Consider the following 20768-nt stretch of genomic DNA (forward strand, 5'->3'; position numbering starts at 1 on the left):
CATGCCTAGGGAAGTTGGGGCTGGGGGACCCCCATCTTCCCCGCAGGCTGCAGCCGTGGTGGGTTATGGTGAGAGGGACATGGAAAGCCACCAGTGGTCCTGCAGGGCAAGGAAGGACAGAGCTAGCTGGGGAGGGAGCTCAGCATCCCCAGGCATGGGGAGGCAGGCGGGCAGAAGGCCTACACCCTAGGAGTGGCAAAGGCAAAAATAAAATCTCCTCCACCATAGGAAAGGGTTCTTAAAGAAATTTGCAGCCTCACACCAGGATTCATCCTGGAGGCTCAGCCCATGGTGCTGGGCCCAAGGCAGCATGGCCCATAGGGTTAACAGCCCGGTGCACCAGGGCCACATGCACAAACCACACACAAACCATAATTTTTCTGTTTATCCTGGGTTTGTGGCTTTTACCTGACCAGGACTGAGGTTTGCAGGGCAAAGCCCAGGGGGTCTGTGCCCCTCCAACCCTGGAAGCCCCTCTAGATGTGCCCTTATTGCATGCTGAGGGAACCCCCTGAATAACCCAGGAGAGGCTGTGTCACACACCACTTTTTAATGGCAAGCTGACAGCACACGGGAGAAGGCACACATGACATCAGGGTGATGGGAACTGGCAGCGTCAGGTCCAGACAGCCCCATCCAGAAGCTCACCGGCACCCCCCAGGCCAGCAGCATGGGCAGGAGGTGGATTCTCCCTGGGCTGAACTACCCCAAAATCACACGCAGGTGCTGAAACCCAGCCCTTTGCCTTTCCCTGGGAAAAGCAGCACTCAGTGCTAGGGACAGCCCTTGGCTCTCCCTCGGAGATGGACACAGGTCCTCCTTTGGCTCTGAGTCCAGCTGAGACCTGTCCCTGACCTCCTGCACACGTAGGGGACAGGTCACTCAGCCTCTTCCCTCCCTTCAGCTCACCCCAGCCCTGACAGGCACCAGTGGGGAAGAGCTGCCCTGACCCACTGATGTCCCTCAGGAATCTACAAGCTTGGAAAGGCCCAAGCTGGTTTGTTCATAAAGCTTTTTTGTTTTTCATCCCCTTCTAATCGTTTTTAGCTGCTCATTTTATTAGGTCAGATTTCTTTAATGGGGCACTGGTTTGTGCTGGTTTTGCTGGAACACCTCTGTGTGAGCGGAGGGCCTGCACACACCATCCTTAGGGCATGGAGGATATTACAGTCCTTTCCCACACGTGTTTGTGGGTTACTGGAGTTAAATACACACGAGCAGAGAAGACCAATGCAGAGGACCTCCTCCTCTCCCCACCTCCTGCAGCCTGAACATCCCTGCTGTCCGAGCATCCCTGCGCAGGGAGGGCAGGGCTGGGGAGGAGGGTGGGAGTGAGGCAGCCCAGACGCTTCAACCAGACGCCATCACACAGCCGCACAGACTCACCACACAACTTGCCATACTGAACAGAAACACCTTGGGGGCAGTGGGACAGGCACCAGCTCCGTCCTGGTGGGGCCAGGGTGGTGGTGAGGAGGCTGGCAGGGTCGGCAGCTCCCAACTGCTCCCCAAAAGACCCCCCAAGCTGTCCTGAAGTGCAGCAGTGCAACCTGTGCAAACTGGGGGGTGTGTGGGGGGGGTAGTGTGTGTGAGCCCCCCATCAGCCTACAGGGTGCTCGGTCCTCTCACATCATGGACTCCTCCTCCTCCTCCTCCATCTCCCGGTCCACCTCGATGGCCGTGTTCTCGTAGCTGGTGATTCCCCCATATTTCCGCATGTGGACCATCAGCGGCTTGGGGGACTGGCTGCCGGCCAGGCTTGCCACATACATGCCCGTTCGGTTCTCCTCCAGCGACGGGCCCCAGTCCATGGTGGGCCGGCTGGCTTGCTGGACTCGCTGCAAGGAGACAGGCAGAGCGAGCACAGGCACCCTGCACCAGCACCCCCATCCAGCAGCTCACCCACCCCTCCCAGGGGATGGTGTCCTCTGCCAGCCCTGAGGGACTGGAAGAGCCTCCGATAAGGATGGGATGGGGGCCAAAAGCTTGTCCTGAAGCTTTTTGGGAAAGTGGCTCTGGGTAAGTGCCCTGCTGTGTGCTGGGCAGGTGTTGTGGTCTGTGGGTGCTGGTCACAAGGGCTTGCAGGAGCTAGGGGCTATGGCAGGGCTGCAGCCCTGTGGTGTGGGGTTAGAGCCACCCAGACAAGGGGTCAGCCTCAGCCAAGGCAGTTCCTGGCCATGCCACTGTGCCCATGGCTGCACCAAGCCAGGCTGCAGCCAGTGGGTGCCCCAGCAGGCAAGTTGTTGCCTGGGGAGGGCAGCAAGCCCTGCTGCCTCTGCTTTTTGCAGCCTGGGGAGAGCAGCAAAGCCCAGCCGGGCTGGGAAGGCTGTGACCAGCCAGCGGCTTCATAACCTGCTCCTGGGCAAAGTCTTTCAGCAGAGGGATCCCACCTGTGCTGCCTGTGGCCGCCTGCATGTTCTGGCAGCTGCCTGCCTTGCTCTATCGCTGCTCCTGCAAAATGGGTGCAAAGTCCCATGTGCCTGCACCTGCCCCATGCTAGGGACAACGTCCTTCCCCACAGGGCCAGGCACAGCAAGCTTGGTTTGGAAGGGGCATGGGAAGCAGTGAGACTCGGTGCCTGCCTGGCATCGTGGGAAGGGGCACTGCTGGAAATGCCCTGGGACATGCCATCTCTCATACCCCATGGGCAGCAAGGAGGGGTGGAGGCACACACCTCCAGGAGAGAGGAAGCAGAAATTTCCAGATAATACAGGTTTTACAGGGTCTCGTTGTCACCCCTGCACATTTCTGGGGTGCTCCCCAGCAATGCTGGGCCCCAGCACCTCCTACCTCCCACAGCGTCCCTTCTTCTCGGAGCACAGCCACCACCATGCCCACGGGAATCATCAGGCAGGAGAAGACTCCCATGAGGATGCCCAAGACCTCAGCCCAGCCAGGGAAGCGGTAGCTGCCGTACTCAGAGGGCTGGTACTTGATGATGTTGTACACCAGCAGAGCCTGTGGGATGGCAAGAAACTGAAGTCAGCAGAGGGCCCTCTGAAGGTCTCATGCTCAAAAAAGACCTGGAGAAGATGGAGACCTCCCAGCAGAACCAGAATGGTCCTTGGGGCAGGAGATGCCAGCAGAGTGACTTGTTGCAATGGGAAGTCACCAGGGATGCTGGCACCACTTTGGCTTTCCAGCACCATCCAGCACCTCAAGCTGAGCAGTTACCATCATTGTTGCTGGGGACAGGACCATCCAGCAGGCTCTGAAGTAGGGCCCTGGTTTGAAGCCCAGCATCATGTGGATATCTCGGCAGAACCTCTTCATGCCTGAAGGAGGGAGAGGGAAAGGGACTCAAAACTGTGATCCCCCACCCAGGGCCAGATGCCTGTACCGGGCTGCTCTTCCCTGATCAAAAGTGGTGGTTTGCATCCTCTACAGCAAAGAGGTGTCCCCTCCCAGCTGGGAGATGCAGGAAGGGGGGCCCCAGCAGGTGCTGTCTGAGGGACCAGGTTTAGAACCCCAAGTATCTCAGGAGAGGTGAATACAGTGATGGCCAAGAAGAAACAAGTGGTGGGAGCAGAGGTGTTTCATGGTCATTCTAAGGCTGCTGGCTCCCTTACCTTTCCCTCTAAATCTGTCTCTTGATACAGAGAACCCACCCTTCCCCGTGCCCCTGTGGTGACAGACACCCTTACCATAGACACGTGTCACCACGAGGCAGGTAGTGATCACCACCACCATGAGACCAAAGCCAGCACTGTAGTCATCCAGTAGGACCAGCCAGTACATCCCACCCTGTGGAGGCAAAGCGCAGCGGCCAGCATCTCCATGGCCATTGTCCCAATAAACTCCCACCCCCATGTCCTCCTGCTTTTGGGGACACATCCCCTGAGGCCCTTTGTGGGCGCTGGGGAAGACAACAGTCAGGCACCTCAGGAGACATCACTTTCCTTCTGGGGCTGGTTGCAGGGACAGGAATAACGTAGTGTCGCTCCCCCTGGACCTCACATCCCCAGGAAGCCCAGGCTCATGGATCATCTCTCTTCCACCTTGTTAGCTGACGTGAATACATGTGTCTGCAAACTTGGCCCCTGCCCTAAGCTCTCCCTGAAGTGAGGTCCTAGTCAGTCCCCACAACGAATCCAGCCCCACAGCCTTACCTCTGTTGTGAGGATGAGCCCCATCAGGAAGAGGGCGATGCAGATGACAGCTGAGAATGAAGCTTTCTTTGGCCGAAGGTAGTAGGGAAATTCATCTGTCACTGCCGTAACGATGGTCTCCATGAAGGCAAACTGCATGCAGAAGAGAAGAGGGTCCCCTGAGCCCCCGGGCTGCCTGGCACAGCGGCTGGCTCAGTGGGCTCTGTCCTTACCTGGCTGTCCAGGCCCAAGGTTAACAGCATGAAGAAGAACAGGAAAGACCAGAATGGAGAAAGGGGGAGCATTGTCATGGCCTGGGGGTACACCACAAAAGCCAGGCCAGGACCTAGGGGAGGTAAAGGACAGCAGGGTGAAAAAGGGGTGACAGTGTGGGGCATGGACGGATGGAGGGGAGGAGAACCCAGCAGACTGACATCATGGCAGGGGCCTGCCAGGGCTCCTGCAAGATGGGCAGGAGGGGTCCTGCAGCAGAGGGTGGAGAGGTACAGGAGAACCAGCCTGCTCCTTGCTCAGACCTTTATTAGACATCGCTTGGCACACTCAACACTTGCACGACAGGAACTGGTCTCCCCGCTTCCCTCCCCCTGGTCAGCCGAGTGCACAGTTTCATCCTCACACTGACACCCTCAGATGCCTTCCATCCTGGAGGGGATGCACAGTGCACCCAGGCAGAGGGTGAAGGAGAAAGGGTGTCTGTTTGACCTCACCTGCTTTTGCCACCTGGTTAACAGGGACCCCAAGCTCCTGGGACATGTATCCCAAAACAGAGAAGATGGCAAACCCTGCCAGGATGCTGGTGATGGCATTGCCCAAGGTCACTATGAAGGTGTCCCTACAGAGGAGAAAGAGCATGCTGTGAACGTGCCTGCTCCTTCCCACCCCGCACCAGTGCACGGTGGCATTGCCAGCCCCAGGTGCCACAGTAACACGACCCAGTGCGATTCTCCTCCAGGGCTTCTCTTGGCATGTGCTTCCCAGGGTCAAAAGGAATATTTATCTAATGACATGGTCATTTTGTGGGGGTTCCTCCCAAGCTTTCTTTCCCCTGTGGAGGGGATCAGCCGAGATGTCCAACAGCCAGACTCTGCTGGTGACCCACAATGGATGCTGGTGACATGCATAGCTCTAGCCTCAAATATCCCCAGCCTTGAGCACCTACAGATCCAGGTGCTGTGCCTCAATGCTTAGCAGAGTTTTCTACCACAGATCCTGCTGTCCTTCTCGAGCCTGTGTAAGCTGCCAGGTATCTGTAAGATGCTCGAGCAAGTGCTGGATGACCCTGTGCTGCACCATGTGCTTCTTCTGGCTTTAAACCCACCAGATGAGGGTTTCATGGCTCCCCCCAGCCCACACTTTTTAGAAGACAGCAGCCGGCTCCCACCTGTAGATATTCTGATGGAAGGTGTTGTACGAGGCGAAGGTGAGGAGGCCCCCAAAGCCTACCCCAAGGGAGTAGAAAATCTGCAGGGCTGCCTCAATCCACACCTGGGGGAAAGAAACAGGTCTGACGACAGCAGGGGGCTGGAAACCTCCTCCAAGGAAAAGGGAGTTGAAAATATGCTTCCCCAGCCATCCAAGCACGCAAAAGCCTACAGGGTCTTTGCCTTTCCCTGTTAACATGCTCACCACTCATAGTGGGTCGGCTGGCTAGCAGAAGGGTAACAAGAGCATTTTAGAGCCCAGCATGGCACTGAACGCCTTTGTAAAACTGGGTGCTCTCTGCTACAACACTGACGTCCCAAGAAAACTCCCTGCTCCACACACAGATTGCTTGAGAAAAACGGAACAGCCAAAACCATCATGGGCACCCACCGACACCCCCCAGCCCATCACAGGGGCTGGGATAATCCTGTCCACAGTCCTGGTACCCAGGGGAGGTGGTAAGCACACTGTTCCCTGCCTGGAGAGCCTGAAATGCAGGCAGAGGGCTGTACCAGGTGGGAGGAGTGGCATAGGCAAGGTGTGGAGCAAAGACAGATTGCTGGAAGGCAAACACTTTGGGTTTAGAAACAACCAAGAGAGAGGGCTTTAGGTTGAGGGTGGCTGGAAAAGGCACCTGGGTAAGTGAACTGCCTCTGTTGCATGCTGGAGGTGGCAGGAGAAGGTTCATTTTTGTGTCTTGAACAAACTACACAAGGCCCTGCTCACCTTGGAAGACAGCAAGTGATCAAACTGGGGTGTGAGGTAAAACTGGATCCCCTTCCAGGCCCCCTCCAGGGTCACGCCACGAATAAGCAGCATCACCAGGATGAGGTACGGGAAGGTGGCAGTGAAGTACACGACCTGTGGGAGGAGCAGAGCCAGCTGGGAGAGCCGGGAGCGAGAGCACAGCACCAGCATTCCCTCCCAGCCCTGTCCCCACAGTGGGACCCTGCACTGCCTGGTATCATGCTGCAGTGCTGGGGTCTTCGGGACGCAGGAGAGCCATCAGCCCTGCTGTGTCTGGGTGCACAAACCATCCCCAAAGTGGCCTGTGTCCAGCTAATGCTGTTTATGGGTCTCACTTTCCCAGATATGCAGAAAATTGCAGGCACTGGTGAGCATCACCCCCCCCAGAAGAGACTGTGCAGCCCTCACCTTGCCAGAGGATTTGACTCCCTTTAGGATGCACAGATAGACGATAGTCCAAGAAAGGAGCAGGCACAGACACAAGTTCCAGCGGATTCTCCCGGGATCCCCGATCCCAGAGCTCCCTTGGATGTGCAGGACGTACCGGCTAGGGAGAAAGGAGAGTCACTAGTGAGAGGCCATGGACACCTCCCGCCTCCTTCCAGAGGCCCTCTCTGAACGTAGCAATGCTTCTGCTGCAAAAAACAACCTCATCGAAAGTCCCAGCAATGAAAGAGCAACAAGGCACTGGCAGCTATTTGCTGGGGAAAGCGGAGCAACTGGTGTGATTTCACCACCATGCATTAAAGACCCCAGAGGGGATGGCCTGGCAGCTTGAGAGAAAATTCCCAGCTGGTCCAGGCATGGGATGCATTTCAGTCTAATATATCTCCAGGCCAGCAAAGCAGCGCTAGATCGTGGACACTTCCCACATCCCAGGGACATGATCCCAACGGATAAACTGAGATATCGCCAGCAGCTGCCCATGACAGCCCATCACTGCACCCACAATGCCAACCATGAGTGCCCACCATGCCATGAGATGTGCATCACAGACCCTCCACCCCTCATCCTATCCTCATGCTCTTCCCAGATGGATGCCAACCGGGTCAGGCTGACCTCTTTACCTCCAGTACTCCTCACTGGGGCTGACGGTATTGCTGATGTTGACAGGGAAGGTGGTGTTCCCTGTCTTGATGACGTGGTGGTCCAGGCACAGGTCGGTGTTCCACCAGTTGCCGCAGTGCTGCCAGGGCAAGTCGCTTGTGAGGGATGCAAAGAGGTAGAAGAGAACGTAAGCAATGATCATATTGTAGTAAATGGCCACGAGGGAGACGATGAGGATGGTGCCCATGCCAATGCCTGGAGGAGGGAGAGGGTAAAGGAGGAGTGAGCTATCTCTCTGGAGCAGAGCAAATCCAAAACCAGGGTCAGACACTGGATCTCAGCAGCCAAATATTTAACCAGTCAGAGGTTCACCTGCTGGGGGGACTCTCTTATTGCCATTACACCCTCCAGACATGCCTTCTCTGAATTGATGATCTATTGCATTGTACAGATGATTTTACTCCAACGTAATGTTGAGAATGAGAGTATTTTATTTGACTTTTTAAAAACTTTATTCTTACCTTCGTCTTTAACAGTTATTGCTTAGCTTTGTTGCAGTATTTTGTATACTAACTGGCTTAACAATTTTCATACAATTTCTAGAGCTTCAAAGACCTATCCATCTCATACATATCATGCAGCTACTAAAACAGCTAACCCAGAAGTCCAGCCTGCTCCACCTTCCTCCACGATTTAACCTTTGATTCTAACAAGAGCTTTGAGCATCATAGGATGCTGATGCTGGTCCATGTCCTCATTCAGCAGCTCTTCCAGAGGTCTTGCAAAAGCTCTGGACTTCACTCACGCACCTTTAAAGAGAGGGCTTATCTTCCAGACAGCGAGTGGCCCCAGGCTGGAGAACTGACCAAGTGACAGCTCCATGAAGAAGATGGGGATCCCACAGATGGCCAGCATGATGAAGTAAGGAACCAAGAAAGCTCCTGCAAGAAACAAGAAAAAAACCTAAAAATAACACAGAGCAAACACCTAAAGACCATCTATGACAGAGAATAATGTTCATTCAGCTTTCTGTGGCCCTGAAGGATCTAAGCCACAGTCTGGAAGACAGCAAGGGGTGGCAGTTCACTGCTAATGCAGGAGGAAAGGGTCTGTGATCCACCCAGTGCCCTGCTTCCCCCCTGCTCCCAACTCTCTTTTGTCCTTGAATCTTTCACAAATGTTGTGAAATTCTCCAGTTATTATTGCATTTGGCAAGCAATTACTCTGGGAGTAGTTGAACAAGCTGGGCAATTTGCACAACTACACTGGGGTCTTGCATTGCAAAAATCTTGCTCTGCTCCTTTGATACCTGGGAAGCATTTGGTGACCCCACTGAGTCCTGGAGGACATCAGCCCAAGAAGCTATTGGAAACCAAGAGAGATGGATGCTCAGGCAGTATCCAGCCCAGCATGGAGCTGGGGATGCCGCCAAGGCCATGAGTGCAGAGGTGATCTGGTGAGTCCCTTCCACACATGGGTACAGGTGGTTAAAACCCTATAGCAAGCATCGGGGGCAGCAGGAGGCTTCACCCCATAACAATGAACACTACTTCCCAGCCCCGAGAGGGGAAGACACATCTCTTCAGAGACATGTCCCACCAGCCCAGCTCAGTGAGGGGCAGATGTGGCCACTCCAAAGGATGCTCAGGTACCTCCTCCATTGGTGTAAGCCCTGTAGGGGAACCTCCAGACATTTCCAAGGCCCACGCAGTATCCGATGCAGGAAAGGAGGAAATCCAGTCGTCCCGTCCAGTTCCCTCTGTCTTCTGGGCACTCGGAGCCCAGGTCCCTGTCCTGGCTGCTGGGGCTCACCAGGAGCTCTGGTGTCACCGGCTGAGTAAGAGCAGGGGATGGGAGAGGGCAGGCGGGGATCAGGGGAAGAATGGAAACAAAGGATGAAGAGTGGGAGAGAGGAAAGGAGAACTGAAAGCTTGGGTGTGAATTTGTGACCCCAAGTCACAGCATTGACACTTGTCCCTTGAGGACACCCTGTCCCAGCAGCTCTCTGTGACCAGATCAGAGGACGTCTTGCTCTGCTGCTGAGCAAGGAAAAGGGATAAATGCAATCCCACATGGCCAGAGCTCCCCTGGGAAAGGCAGGATGGTCCCGGTTCATCTTGAGAGGCCAGGACCTGTCATCTTGCAACCCCAGTTTCCTAAGAAATCCTTTCAAAGGGTCATGATAAACTTCCCTCCTCTCCCACAGAGCATGGCTGTGAGGACAGCAGGGGAAGAACCACCCTCATCCTGTCCCGGAGCACAGCACCCCAGCCCCACGCGCCCCTGCCATGCTGGGCACTCGGCTGCCATTAAACGCTCTGTAGGTTTTCTGCACTTTTCCAACTGCCAAAAGCCTACGCTGTGGGGATTTAGTGACGCACTCCCGGCTGTCCCTGCTGAGAGAGCTCCTTCCAGCTTTCCTAATCTGCCCTGGATCAGTGAGGCTCAGGCAGCTATTCAGCAGGCAGGGAATTAACCCCTTCCCTTCCTGCCTGGCTGCCTCAGTGCTGCAAGAGGGAGGCACAGTCCCTGCAATGCATTTAGGTTGGTGTCATGCACCAGGAGGGAAGCTCCTTGGTGTTTCTGTGTCTGCTTACATCAGGTCTGCAGTGAGATCCTTAGTTTGTCTGAAATTGCCCAGTTTCCTGACCTTGGGAGAGTGGGGAAGGCATCCCTGCTGGCTCCCATCCCATCAGCAGTCACCAAAGCTGAAAGCCTCAGCTCAGCTTAGAACCCATTGCAGATATCCCTTCTGCAAGGCCAGGCAGCAAAAAAGGGGTGGGATGAGGATCCTGCCCCTGTGCCACTGCACATTGCCTGGGACTATATCGGGTTTGGCTGGCATTGAGGCACAGAGGCAGAAGGGTGCTGAGCTCCCTGCCAACAAGGCACCAGAGACCCATTTGGGAACCTTCCTTTCTTTTTGGGAACTCAAGAGGAAAAAAAAAAGCAGCCACCTCCGTATCCCCGAGTTCATGGGTCACAGGGAACATGCCCATGGGTTGTGGCTGAGGGCGAGGGGCCTGGATTTGGAGGGATCATCCAGGAGTTGTGGGTCCCCCTGCATGAGTGCGTACAAGTGCTCAGAGCCTGCAGCAGACCTCCATCCCCCAGGAGGTGAGAGCTGGTGAGCAGAGCCCAGCGCTGCCCTGCTGCAGCTCCCAGGGAAAGCGGCAGCTATCTCCTCTCCTCCTCCTCTTCCTCAACTGCTGGACTGTGGGATGCTCTTGCTACCGGTTCCCATGGAGACGAGGAGCCATGCTGGCGATGGCTATAGGCTCCCACTTTTCACAGGGTGCACCCCACTCCTCCAGCCCCTGGCACCACATACGTGCTGCTCACAGCCTGAAGGCATGGTATATGGAAGTGAACCTGTCATGCAAAACCCTCAAGGGACAGCCGGGGAAAACTTCCCAAAGCCAACCTGAAATGCACAGCCCAAGCAAAGGCTTTAACTAAAACTCACCATTAAAGCCTATCACTGCTGGATGCCACCATCACAAGGCAAGGGCCAGAAGAAAAAGCTTCAGAAACACAGGCTGGAAAGTCAAAATATGACCCAAATATAATACTGTTGCTATAAAACTGTTGCTAACTGGCAGTTCTCCTACAGCTGTTTAACACAGCTCTCTGGCTCAGCAACTTCTCCAAACCATGGCCATGCCTGCTAACCCAGCACACACAGCGGGCATGACCCACAGCAGCCTGTGCTTGCAGGTGATGGACAGACTGCTCTGCAACATCCCTCCTGAAAGCTCCAGTGGCTAAAAGCTGTATTCACAAAGGTCCCTGCCAGGTGGGGACAGAAGCTCTGGAGCCATCACAGTTCAACCTTCCCCTCAAAATATGCTTCCTGGTCCATCATGCTGCCTGGAGCGCTCTTGCTTTCCAGGTTTGCACCACAGAAAAACAGTAGGCAGAGATGCTGGGAGATCATTAAATCCTCTCGCCTAATTCCTGCACCTCTGCCTAATTCTAAACAGCTGCAAGAGGGCAGCAGTGGAGCCACATGACCTGATTAAATGCAGGTGCCCACCCATCAGATGTAGCATGGAAATCAACAAAGAAACCAGAAAAAGAAAAGAAAGGAACTAATCTGACCTTTTCCAAACTGTACATGGCCCCGTCCCCATCTCAGTCACCCTTTTCAAAGGCCACGGGATGTAGTTTGTCATCTATGTCTCAGTGATGACTGCTCCCCTTATTAATATCTTCAGCTGGAGCTCTGCAGTTTAAATCTGGGACCCCAGAGCTGAAAGCAGAGACTGCTCAGGAGTTGGGTAGACCCTGCAGTTGGTGACATTGTGGTCTCTGTTGGGTAGCTTGGGGAGGCACGGGCCAGGGATGCTGCTGGAAAACACACATGGAGGCTGCTCCCTGACTGTGATGGCCAAAAATGCCCCCAACAAAGCCTTTTCACAGAAATCAAAGAAAACCCGGCCTGTTTGCCTGACTTAAAAGGAATTGGAAAATGCACTATTTAAGGATTCCAGCCCATCTTTGCCCCAAATAGCTGAGAGATCCACACCTCTCTACTTCTGGCTGCTGTAAATCTCACACACCACCTTGATTTCAGCTGGGTTTTTTTAGGATTAATGCTCCCTTTCAGCCTTTGTTATAACAGGAATTTTCTTTTTCAGCAGCAGCTGAAGTGCTCTAGTGCTACAATATTGCTCTAGTGCTTTCCACTGTTAACTGCCGTCTTTCAAACCGGGTTCCCATCTCGCAGTTATAAACAGACGGGGTCTAACAGCTCCCTTGGCAACCACGTCCTCTTTGAACACAGCATCACTTTCCATTATTCACCAGAAGATGCTCCCAAATAAGTCAGCAAAGCAAAGGTCACCGAGAAGAAAAAGCACTTTAGTCTCTGCCAAGATAAGAGCTGGCTTCCATAAGGAAATTGCCCTATGCTAATTATTTTCTGTAAAAAACAATTTATGTAAACCAGTGCAAAACTCAGCTGTACCCATGAAAAAAACAGCCTGATTAAAGTTAGTTTTTCATATTTTGTCTCCATTCAAACTGGCACTGTGGGTTTATTTTGTCAGTGTTTTGTGCATGGACCACAGCCTTTCATTGGGAGAAATGCCACCCGACGCCAGATTTGTCCCCTGCAGATCCCAGCTGTGTGCGAGCACAGTGCGTCTGTAAAGTGTGAATCACTTCAGATTAGTCTGAATTGCTTGTTAATCTCTTCGAGAAAAAAAACCAGCATAAAAAATAATTCCAATGTAATATCGCTTAGAAAGTGAAGTAAATGGAGCATCTCTGTGGTGCGGAATTGCCCATTAAAGGGCTGTGCTAACTGGTTTCCCCCAGCCCGGGGTCACAGCACATGCCAGGAGAGGGAGCAAGATGCTGGAGTGTGGGGGGGCTAGAGATTGCTGAGGCTGAAGCAAACTCATTACAGCAATGTCCAAAGCACAGGGAATATGCACAGCTGCAGATGCTTATGGTCTTTCATCCCAAAACCCTGGGGAAGGAGCGGGGACGGCTCGAGGCAGTTTGTGGCAGGCAGGGGGGTGCAGTGGCTCAGGCAGGAGGATGCTGCTTGGCAGCCTGGCCAGGTTACAGGGGGGGCAGCCCAGATCCAGGTTCCCACCGCATGGCTTCAGTCCATTCCTACCAAATAACCCCCAAAGCAAATAATCAAACAAATATAAAACATCCGCTCGGCTCTTCTGGAAATACTATTTTGCAAAAGCCAACCTGAAATCCTTAGAAGCCTGAGAAAGATCTCCTCTATTAAAGAGGAATTTCCATATGTCTAAAACATGTCTGGGGAGAAGGCTTAAAACTCCCAGCTCACCAGTGGGAAGTGGATCACAATGAGAGGGAGAGGAGGCTGTCGGGGTCCCAGGGCATGCGCTGCAACTGGGGATGTGCACACTCCTCCATCGGCCACAGCCAGCTCCAGGCAAGCCCAATGCCAGCATTGGACATGGTGGTCCCAAGGTGCAGGGTGGCTGCGAGCACCAGGTTCTCTGTCTGGAGCTCAGCAAGAGTATTTCTGGGTAATGATGGACAGCAGGGCCCTGAGCAGCACTGGGAATGGGGAAAATAACTCCAGAGACATCTGCTTTTCATTCCAGCTGATCACTGTGGGACTAAATGAATTCCTGAGTAAATGTTAAACAGGATCACCAGCAGCAGAGAAATTCAAGTATCTCAGAAAGCCTTTGGAAGGGACAAAGACAACTTTTAATGGATCTCGCAGTCACAAAGTAATCTGAAAAAGCAATTTTTAGGAAAGGGGAGGAGAGGGAAGAGCCAGGCGATGCCTCCAAGCAACAGTGGAGAAAGGTAGGCAGCCCTGAGGTTGCCAGGGCTGTCAGATAGCTGCTGGCTTTCACCAAGCCACTGCTGGCTTTTTCACATCGTGTCCCAATATCCTAGGAATTTCCTGGCAGAGATGAAACTTCCCTGGGTTTTTGTTCATCTGAAGCTGGCACAGGCTGGAGTCACCCTGGCACAATCCGGCAGAGGGCAGAGCCGGAGGGGCTCGCGGCCCTGGGTCGCCACCTGGGATGCTCAGGGAAGGGCTGACACACCAGCAGCAGCTACGAATCCCCAGGAGGGAGCTGTGGATGCCAGCCTCTGCCACCCTACTCTGTCATGTCCCCACATGGGGTGGGCACAAGAAGGAGTTTGGTCCCCAACGTGGGGGCAGACAGGGACTCAGAGAGCCTGGTAAGAGCAAAGTGGCAGTGGAGGGGAGCATAGGACAGGAAAGCCTGAGGGATGGGTGTAAAAAGGGTTTCCAGCAGGATATAAAAAGTGATAGTAGCTCTGCCCTGAAGCCAGGGTTCAGGGTCCAGCACCACCGAGACCCTTTTAAATCCTATGGAGGAGAAGGAGGAGGCGGCAATGTGAGCTGCAGGTGGGAAAGGCACTGTCCAGCTCCCTGTGCTCATCCTGCTGGGGGGGAACCCCTCATCACCACCCGCACTCCGAGAGCAGGCAGTCCCCTGGGCTGGTGGGAGCAGCATCCCCGGGGTGCCACGCTGTAGGGAGCAGCATCCCCGGGGTGCCACGCTGTAGGGAGCCGGCTCTACCCCCGGGTTCCCACCCACAGCTGCCCAGCCAGACACAACATGAATCATCAGCGGCAGCACCTGCTCCTGGCAGGGGAGGGCTGGGAGAGAGCACCCAGCCAGCTGGAGCAGGCAGCAGGCAGCTCTGCCCGCAGCACAGGGCCTCCCTGGTCCACTGATAGCAGCGAGGCAGGAGCAGTGCTCACAAAATGCCCCCCATACCTCTCCCCATGATCCTGCTTTGGCCCCACACGCTCACGCTATCCCCGTTTACAATCCCTGCCACGGAAAAGTCTGTCGGCTGCACACGGAGGCTCCCTGGGCAGAGGATGGCAAGGTGATGGGCATCCCTTGCCCCTGCTCCCTGGCTCCCAGCCCTGGGGTCACCCCCACTCCCCGGCTCTCACCTCCCGGAGATGCTGCTGCCGAATCTTCTTCATCCCAGAATCCTGTTGCTATGCGCTCTCTGCTCCGACACTTTTTTCCTCTCGCTTTCTCTGGCGTGAGGGAGGGAGAAGGGGGAGCGGGCGAAGCGATAACAGGCAAGGAGGGGTGCCACTTTCCTGCCGGCTGGGCTGGCGGGGCGGAGGGAGGCAGGGGGGACGGGAGGAGCGAGGCTGGAGGAAAGGTTTGCCTGGAGTTGAGGATGGCTGCGTGCTGAGCAGGGAGGGAGGAGGGGACAGCTCTAGGCAGGCTGGAGAAGGGCTGTCTGATAAATGCGCCCCTGCTGAGGAGGGGTCCCGGACTTCAGCCCCCTGCCAGGAAAGTCTGCTACTTTACTCATGCCATGAATGTGTCAGGTCTCCCTAGGGATGGGCCTGGCCTTGCAGGCACCCTGCACAGGGCACCTTGGGGGTCCTATGTGCCTGGTGGCAGCAGCACAAGTGCAGACACCAAAAACTCCCAGCATCTTTCTGAGCAGCTCTGAGCTGATTTTCCTATGGCAGGACACGGTTGGAGCCTCAGCAGGTCAGATCTGGCTTTTCCTCAAGCTATCTGAGCCCAGTCCTTAGCCCAGGGGAGTGTGATGCTCAACAGCCATCGGTCCCTTTGGGTAGGACCAGCATATCCCACCATTCTGGGGGCAAGAGCAATCCTCGGGCAGGCTCCAGGGTAAGCAGCTGAGTCCAGCATATCATGGGCCCAATGCTGGAGCACAGGTCACATCTCCAGGGTTCAGACATCCCTGTTGGGTCAGCAGTGGGATCCTACAGCCCTAAAGCCCAGGGAGATGTGAGCTTTTCCCCATCATGCTCAGTCAAATCCCCAGTGAGATGGCAGAGAGATGATCTGTGGCTTCTCTCACTTTCATGGTTGGAAATGTCTCATGCCAGGCTGCAGAAGGGGACAACCCCATATGCCCTAGGGCCAGTGTGGTACCAGCAGAGCTGTTGTCTGTGTGAGGACCCACAGGAAGACCTCTTCCCTTGATAATATTCTCTTGTCCTTCACTTTCTCCCTGGACTGTGCCCAGTCCATCAGGGTGTGTGCATCCCTTTTCCTTGCAAATGCTCTGTGGTGCCTCAGCCTGCCCCAGACCTGTCCCCAGCTGCTTTGCTCAGGGTTAAGACTGAGCAGGCAGCACTGGGGATGTGGAGGACGATAACTGGGAACTGAGAGGACCCAGTCTGTCCAATGTAAGAGCAAATCTCCCTGATATCTAATGGCAGTTGTGCTCCTACAGCTCTCCAAGCACTTCTGAAATTTTTTCCCAAAAGGAAACAGATCCTGAGCATAAAGACACATCTCTGCAGAATCCAACACAATGAAGTGGCTTAGAGTTTGCACAGCGGGTCTTTTAAAGCTAACATTTACCCAGATTTCCCAGCAGGAAAGGAGGAAGGAGCAAACTACATAACCCAACAAACATATTTTTTCACACACTCACAGCTTCCTCAAAAAAAAAAAAAAAAAAGGTCTTTGGGAAGTTACCCACGCAGGTTTTACCTGCCTTGGACTTATACATCGCTTCTTCCTTTCCCAGGATGCTGGCAGGGAACGCTCAGCCTGGAGTTGGCCAGGCTGGCAACCAGGGGCCACATCGGGCACTGTCCCTGCTTCACCCTTGCTGCTCAGGGCAGGGATGCTTTGTTTGCTTTGTGCCTGTATGATCTGTATCAGCCCTTTGGCTTTTTCCCTCGGGTTCCACCTAAAGAGAAGTCTCCCACAGACACCTCCGCAACGTGGGAGGGGAGAGGCTGGTGCCACCTTTTCACAGCTGCCCCCGCCCCATGTTGCCAGCATGGTCTGAGCCCTGCACAAACCACCCACCCTTCCCTGGGTAGACTTTGAGCCCCTATCTTCCTGCCTCCAGGGCAGTATTTACCAGCAGAGACATCCAGGGCTGGTGCTGCCCTGAAATGTCTGTGTTGATACCACTGCTGGTGAGATGCTCTGTATCTGGAGCTCTCTTTTCTGATTCAGCTGGTGCTGCTCTGGTTAGCACCATCAGCTCTTCAGTCATTGCCTGGGACCACCAGGGAGCAGGCATTCCACCCTGGCTATCTGGGATGCTCCAGTTTTCACTGTAGAGCTGGCTTGAGTCTTGCACTGCCCTGGAGCCGGCAAAAGACCCACTTCATGGAACAGCATCCCCAGAGGCAGTAAGAGCCAGAAGGATGTTTCCGTGAGGAGCAGTGCAGTCCAGGGACCCAGGAGAGCTCAGGCAGAGAACAGTGGTGTTGCACAGGTGTGCCCATGCCCTGATCCCCAAGGGCCTGGCACTAGGGAGCACACATCGGGCTTGCAAGCACTTTCTAGCAAGTTTTACCTTCTTCTACCACATGCCTAAGGCAGCCCCCGGGACATCAAGTAAACCTTTCCATTCCGTGGGCTGAAGCATGGGCACAGATTGGTGGTAGGGCTGCAGAAAAGCAAACATGCGTCTCTCCATCCTGATGCAGTGCCTGACATGCACTGGCATTGCCCATGCTGCCTGCCATCGGTGGGAAAAGGGAGGGTAGCACACAGGCTGGGGAAACACCCTTGCCCACCCTGCTCAGGGCATCCCACCTGCATTCTGGTGGTAGGCACCCGGGAAGAGGTGAGAAGGTGGCTGGCAGCAGGATGGGACCATGCCCAGATCCGCTCCGTGAGACACGAGGAAGGCGATACAGCAGCGGTGCTCTGGTTAGTCACTGCTGGGAAGTGTGCCATGCCGGAGGCTGCTGGCAGGCCGGCGGCGCTTTTGGCCACCTGGTGCGTGTGTGGCCTTATTTTGATGATGATTTCAAGATTTCTCTGAGGAGGGGTGCAGCTGGGCAGCAGGAGCTGGTGGGAAGCAGAGAGGAAGGAACAGGAAGAAACTGTGGCATCTTGCTGGGGACAGTCCCCAGGGTCCCCTGGCCATGGGGCCACACTGTGCCCATAAGGACCAGGCTCCATCTGGGGCCATGCAACTTGGGAGGCAGCTGTTTCAGGTGCTAAAACTGAGTGCCTGTCACCTGCCGGGGTTGCAACCATCAAGGTGACACATGTCCAGGAGGTTTGGACCAAAGAACCCAAAGCTGGTGGGGACATGGGGTCCACCAGCCCCTTTCCTGGCACGGGGGGGACCGGCAGGCTTGCCCATCCCTGTTCAAATGGTGGCCGGAAGAAGGCAGGGAGGACATGGGAGCAGGGATGCAGCAGATGCATTTCGTCACCCATCCAAGGGGTGTGTGTGTGTTGGGGGAAGGGGTGGCTGGGTGTGTGGGCCCGTTTATTGCCTCTTCCCGCCAGCGCCGGCTCCCTGTGCACACACAGGCGGCAGGGACCCAAGGGCACAGCCCATGGCTCGCTGGACTTTTACCCTGCTGTGCAAACAGGCAGGCACCAGATTAGGGTATCAGTTGGAATTTCATCCTGTCAACGGCACCCGCAGCTTCTCTGGGTGGGTGGCAGAGCATCTTCCCTCTGGCCTAGCCCCTCCCCCACCCACAGGTGCCCCAGCGCAGTAGGGGAATTGGGGAGACGCACGTCTCATACCCTCCCAGGACTCTGTCCCATTCCAGGCTTCCCCCTTGCAGGTGACGGTGTTGCCCAAGGCTGGGCTGCCACCACCCCATCCCCTGCCAGGGCAGGATCCCACCAACCAGCCCCACGTGGCAATGACAAAACTGGCTGTCAAAGGCAGGCAAAGCCTGGTGAGGGAGGAGGATGTGTGTGGAGGAGCCAGCCCCCAGTGTGGGGACCACGCTGGAGTCTTCGCACAGAAGTGGCCCCAGTTTCCCCAGTCCAGCCCAGCCCTTTGGGCAGGTGGTCCATCCAGTCCCACCCCTTTTCCCACACGGCACCAGCCCTGTTGCATTTGCCTCCCCCTGTTTGAGCTCCTGACGCCCCATTTCTCCTGGCAGGGGTGCAGGGAGGTGGTGGCCCCATGCCACGGGCAGCCCAACATGCCGTGCCGGTGAGTGTGGGGTCATCAGGGTACAGCTGCAAGGACAGGAAAAAACCCTTTGCTCTGTCCCTCTCTCTGCAATGCCACCTCATCCTGCCACTGCTCCTCCATCTCCTCCACCCATGAGGACTTTATCCTGCATCAGGTGTCCCTCCACAGCCACCTGCCCTGCCCATGCACCTCAGCACACACATCCCCACCTCTTCCCAGGCAACACTTGGCACATTTTGGGGCTGAAGGAGCACTTTGGGCAGGGATTCAAGGGCAGCCCCTTGCTCAGTGCCCTGCAGGACCAGCGGGACGTGGCTGGAATGGAGAGAGGAGAGTGTCAGGCACTGATGCCAGCTGTCCCAGGCACTATCTCACATCCTCATTCTCTGTTTGCTTTTCTTGGACAAGGAGGATATTCAGCCCATCAACAGCCATAAAATGAGATTAGAGGCCAGGAGGCACCAATGGGAGATGGCCACGTCCATGGGCAGCTGGCCTTGTTCTTTGGCCTTCACCAGCCCAAGCCCAGCCTCACCCTTTCCCCAGCTGTCCCCAGGGCTGGGAGTTTGCAGCCCCCAGGTCGCCCAGCATGGCCAGCCCTCGCGGTGACAAAAGGATGGGATGCAGCCATGCCGTGCCACGAGACGTGCATCTACACCCTTCTCAGTGGGGCTGGGCAGAACCCCTCACTTCTGACTCCAGCTGCACCTGGGGGCACCAGCACTGGTGTGACCCCCGGCGCTGGCGTTCCTCCCCAGCCGCAGCACTGCAGGCCAGGAGGAGATAGCAACAAGCCTGTGGCATGCAGGATTCCTGCTGGCTTTTATTTTCACTGATGCCTAAAAAATAAAAATGAAAACCAGTTCTGCCTTATATACACAAAAACTGAGCCAAAGTCCTGAGCCAATGCAAACCTTCATCCTGGGTGCAGCTGGCAATGATGGCCGAGGGAGGTGTCACTGGCCCCTGCAGGAGGGACACCCAAATCCTGTGAAGGCTGGAGTGGGGCAGCAGGCACAGTGGGATGGCAGGGACCTGCCTGTAAAAGCTGCAGTGTGCCTGAGGCACCTTGTTTTCTGGGCCAGGATGGGCTGGGAGTGGTGCAAGGCTGGCGGCAGACAGGGCGGCTGAATGATGCGATGCACCAGTGTCGGGTGTGACGCAAGGGCTTGGCTGGGTGCTCTGCAGGGAGCAGGGGACACGTCTGCTGCTCCACCTTTCTGGAGCTTGCAGAGACGGTGCTAGGAAAGGCCATGCAAGCTGCCATGCAAGGTTCGTGCACCCTCATTCCTGTCTTGGTCTTGGGAAGCTGTAGCCCAGGAGCACCCAGAGCAGCCCTGAGCAGGTGCTGCAGACCCTCCTGTGTCCCAGCTGTGCCCAGCTGGCCTTTGGGACATCTGAAACTGGGCTGTAATTTAACCTGGGCCAATGCAGCAGTCAGGACTCAGCAGCATGAAGGGACATTTCAGCTGCAGTTCACCAGCAGAAAAAGAGGGGCATTAGTTACTGGCCTCGGGCACACAGTGGGTGACAGGTGGTACAGTGCATGGAGGAGAGGGGAGATAAGGAGAACAAAACCTGGAGTTCTTTGGGTTTTGAAGAAAACAGGAAAAAAACACTTCTCTGTCTTTCTGGAAACCACCTCTCCATCACCTAACACCAGGGTACGTGCCAGCCCTTTGCCTGATACAGCCCCTGCCCACCCTGGCAGCAGTTCCTAGTGCCTGTGGCAGCTGCACTCCCTTGGAGCAGCCCCCCAAAGTTCTCCCAGTATCAGTCCTTCTGGACAGCCTGGGGCTGGTTCTTACACCCTGTCCCAATGGCAGACCTTCTTGTCCTCCTCCCTTTCCGCACAGGAAGGTGGTTTGAGGTCTCAGCAGGGTGATCTGCCTCCGGTGTGTCTGTGCCTGGCTCCCTTCTCTCCTCTCCCTGTGCTCCAGGTGGAGCGTGGCTGTGGTGCCACCTTGCCATGGCACAGCCAGGGGCACTGGAGCTTCTGGAAGAGTCTCCATGGGGCTCTTTGTGGCTGCAGGGACA

The 20768-nt window shown here is 55.5% G+C and overlaps 1 protein-coding gene across 1 annotated transcript; it reads right to left on the minus strand.

Annotated features, from left to right (window-relative positions):
* Positions 1–424: 424 nt before the first annotated feature.
* On the minus strand, positions 425–14961 carry SLC6A7 (solute carrier family 6 member 7). Its single transcript, XM_055719519.1, is given in 14 exon segments — positions 425–1838; positions 2791–2958; positions 3175–3275; positions 3645–3744; positions 4110–4282; positions 4285–4434; positions 4817–4941; positions 5491–5594; positions 6258–6392; positions 6687–6825; positions 7346–7580; positions 8135–8266; positions 8978–9158; positions 14770–14961. Coding segments are annotated over 14 exon segments (1989 nt in total). The 5' UTR covers positions 14803–14961; the 3' UTR covers positions 425–1625.
* Positions 14962–20768: the final 5807 nt, after the last annotated feature.

The sequence above is a fragment of the Falco cherrug genome, chromosome 8 (genome assembly GCF_023634085.1).
Source record: "Falco cherrug isolate bFalChe1 chromosome 8, bFalChe1.pri, whole genome shotgun sequence".
Lineage (NCBI taxonomy): Eukaryota > Metazoa > Chordata > Aves > Falconiformes > Falconidae > Falco > Falco cherrug.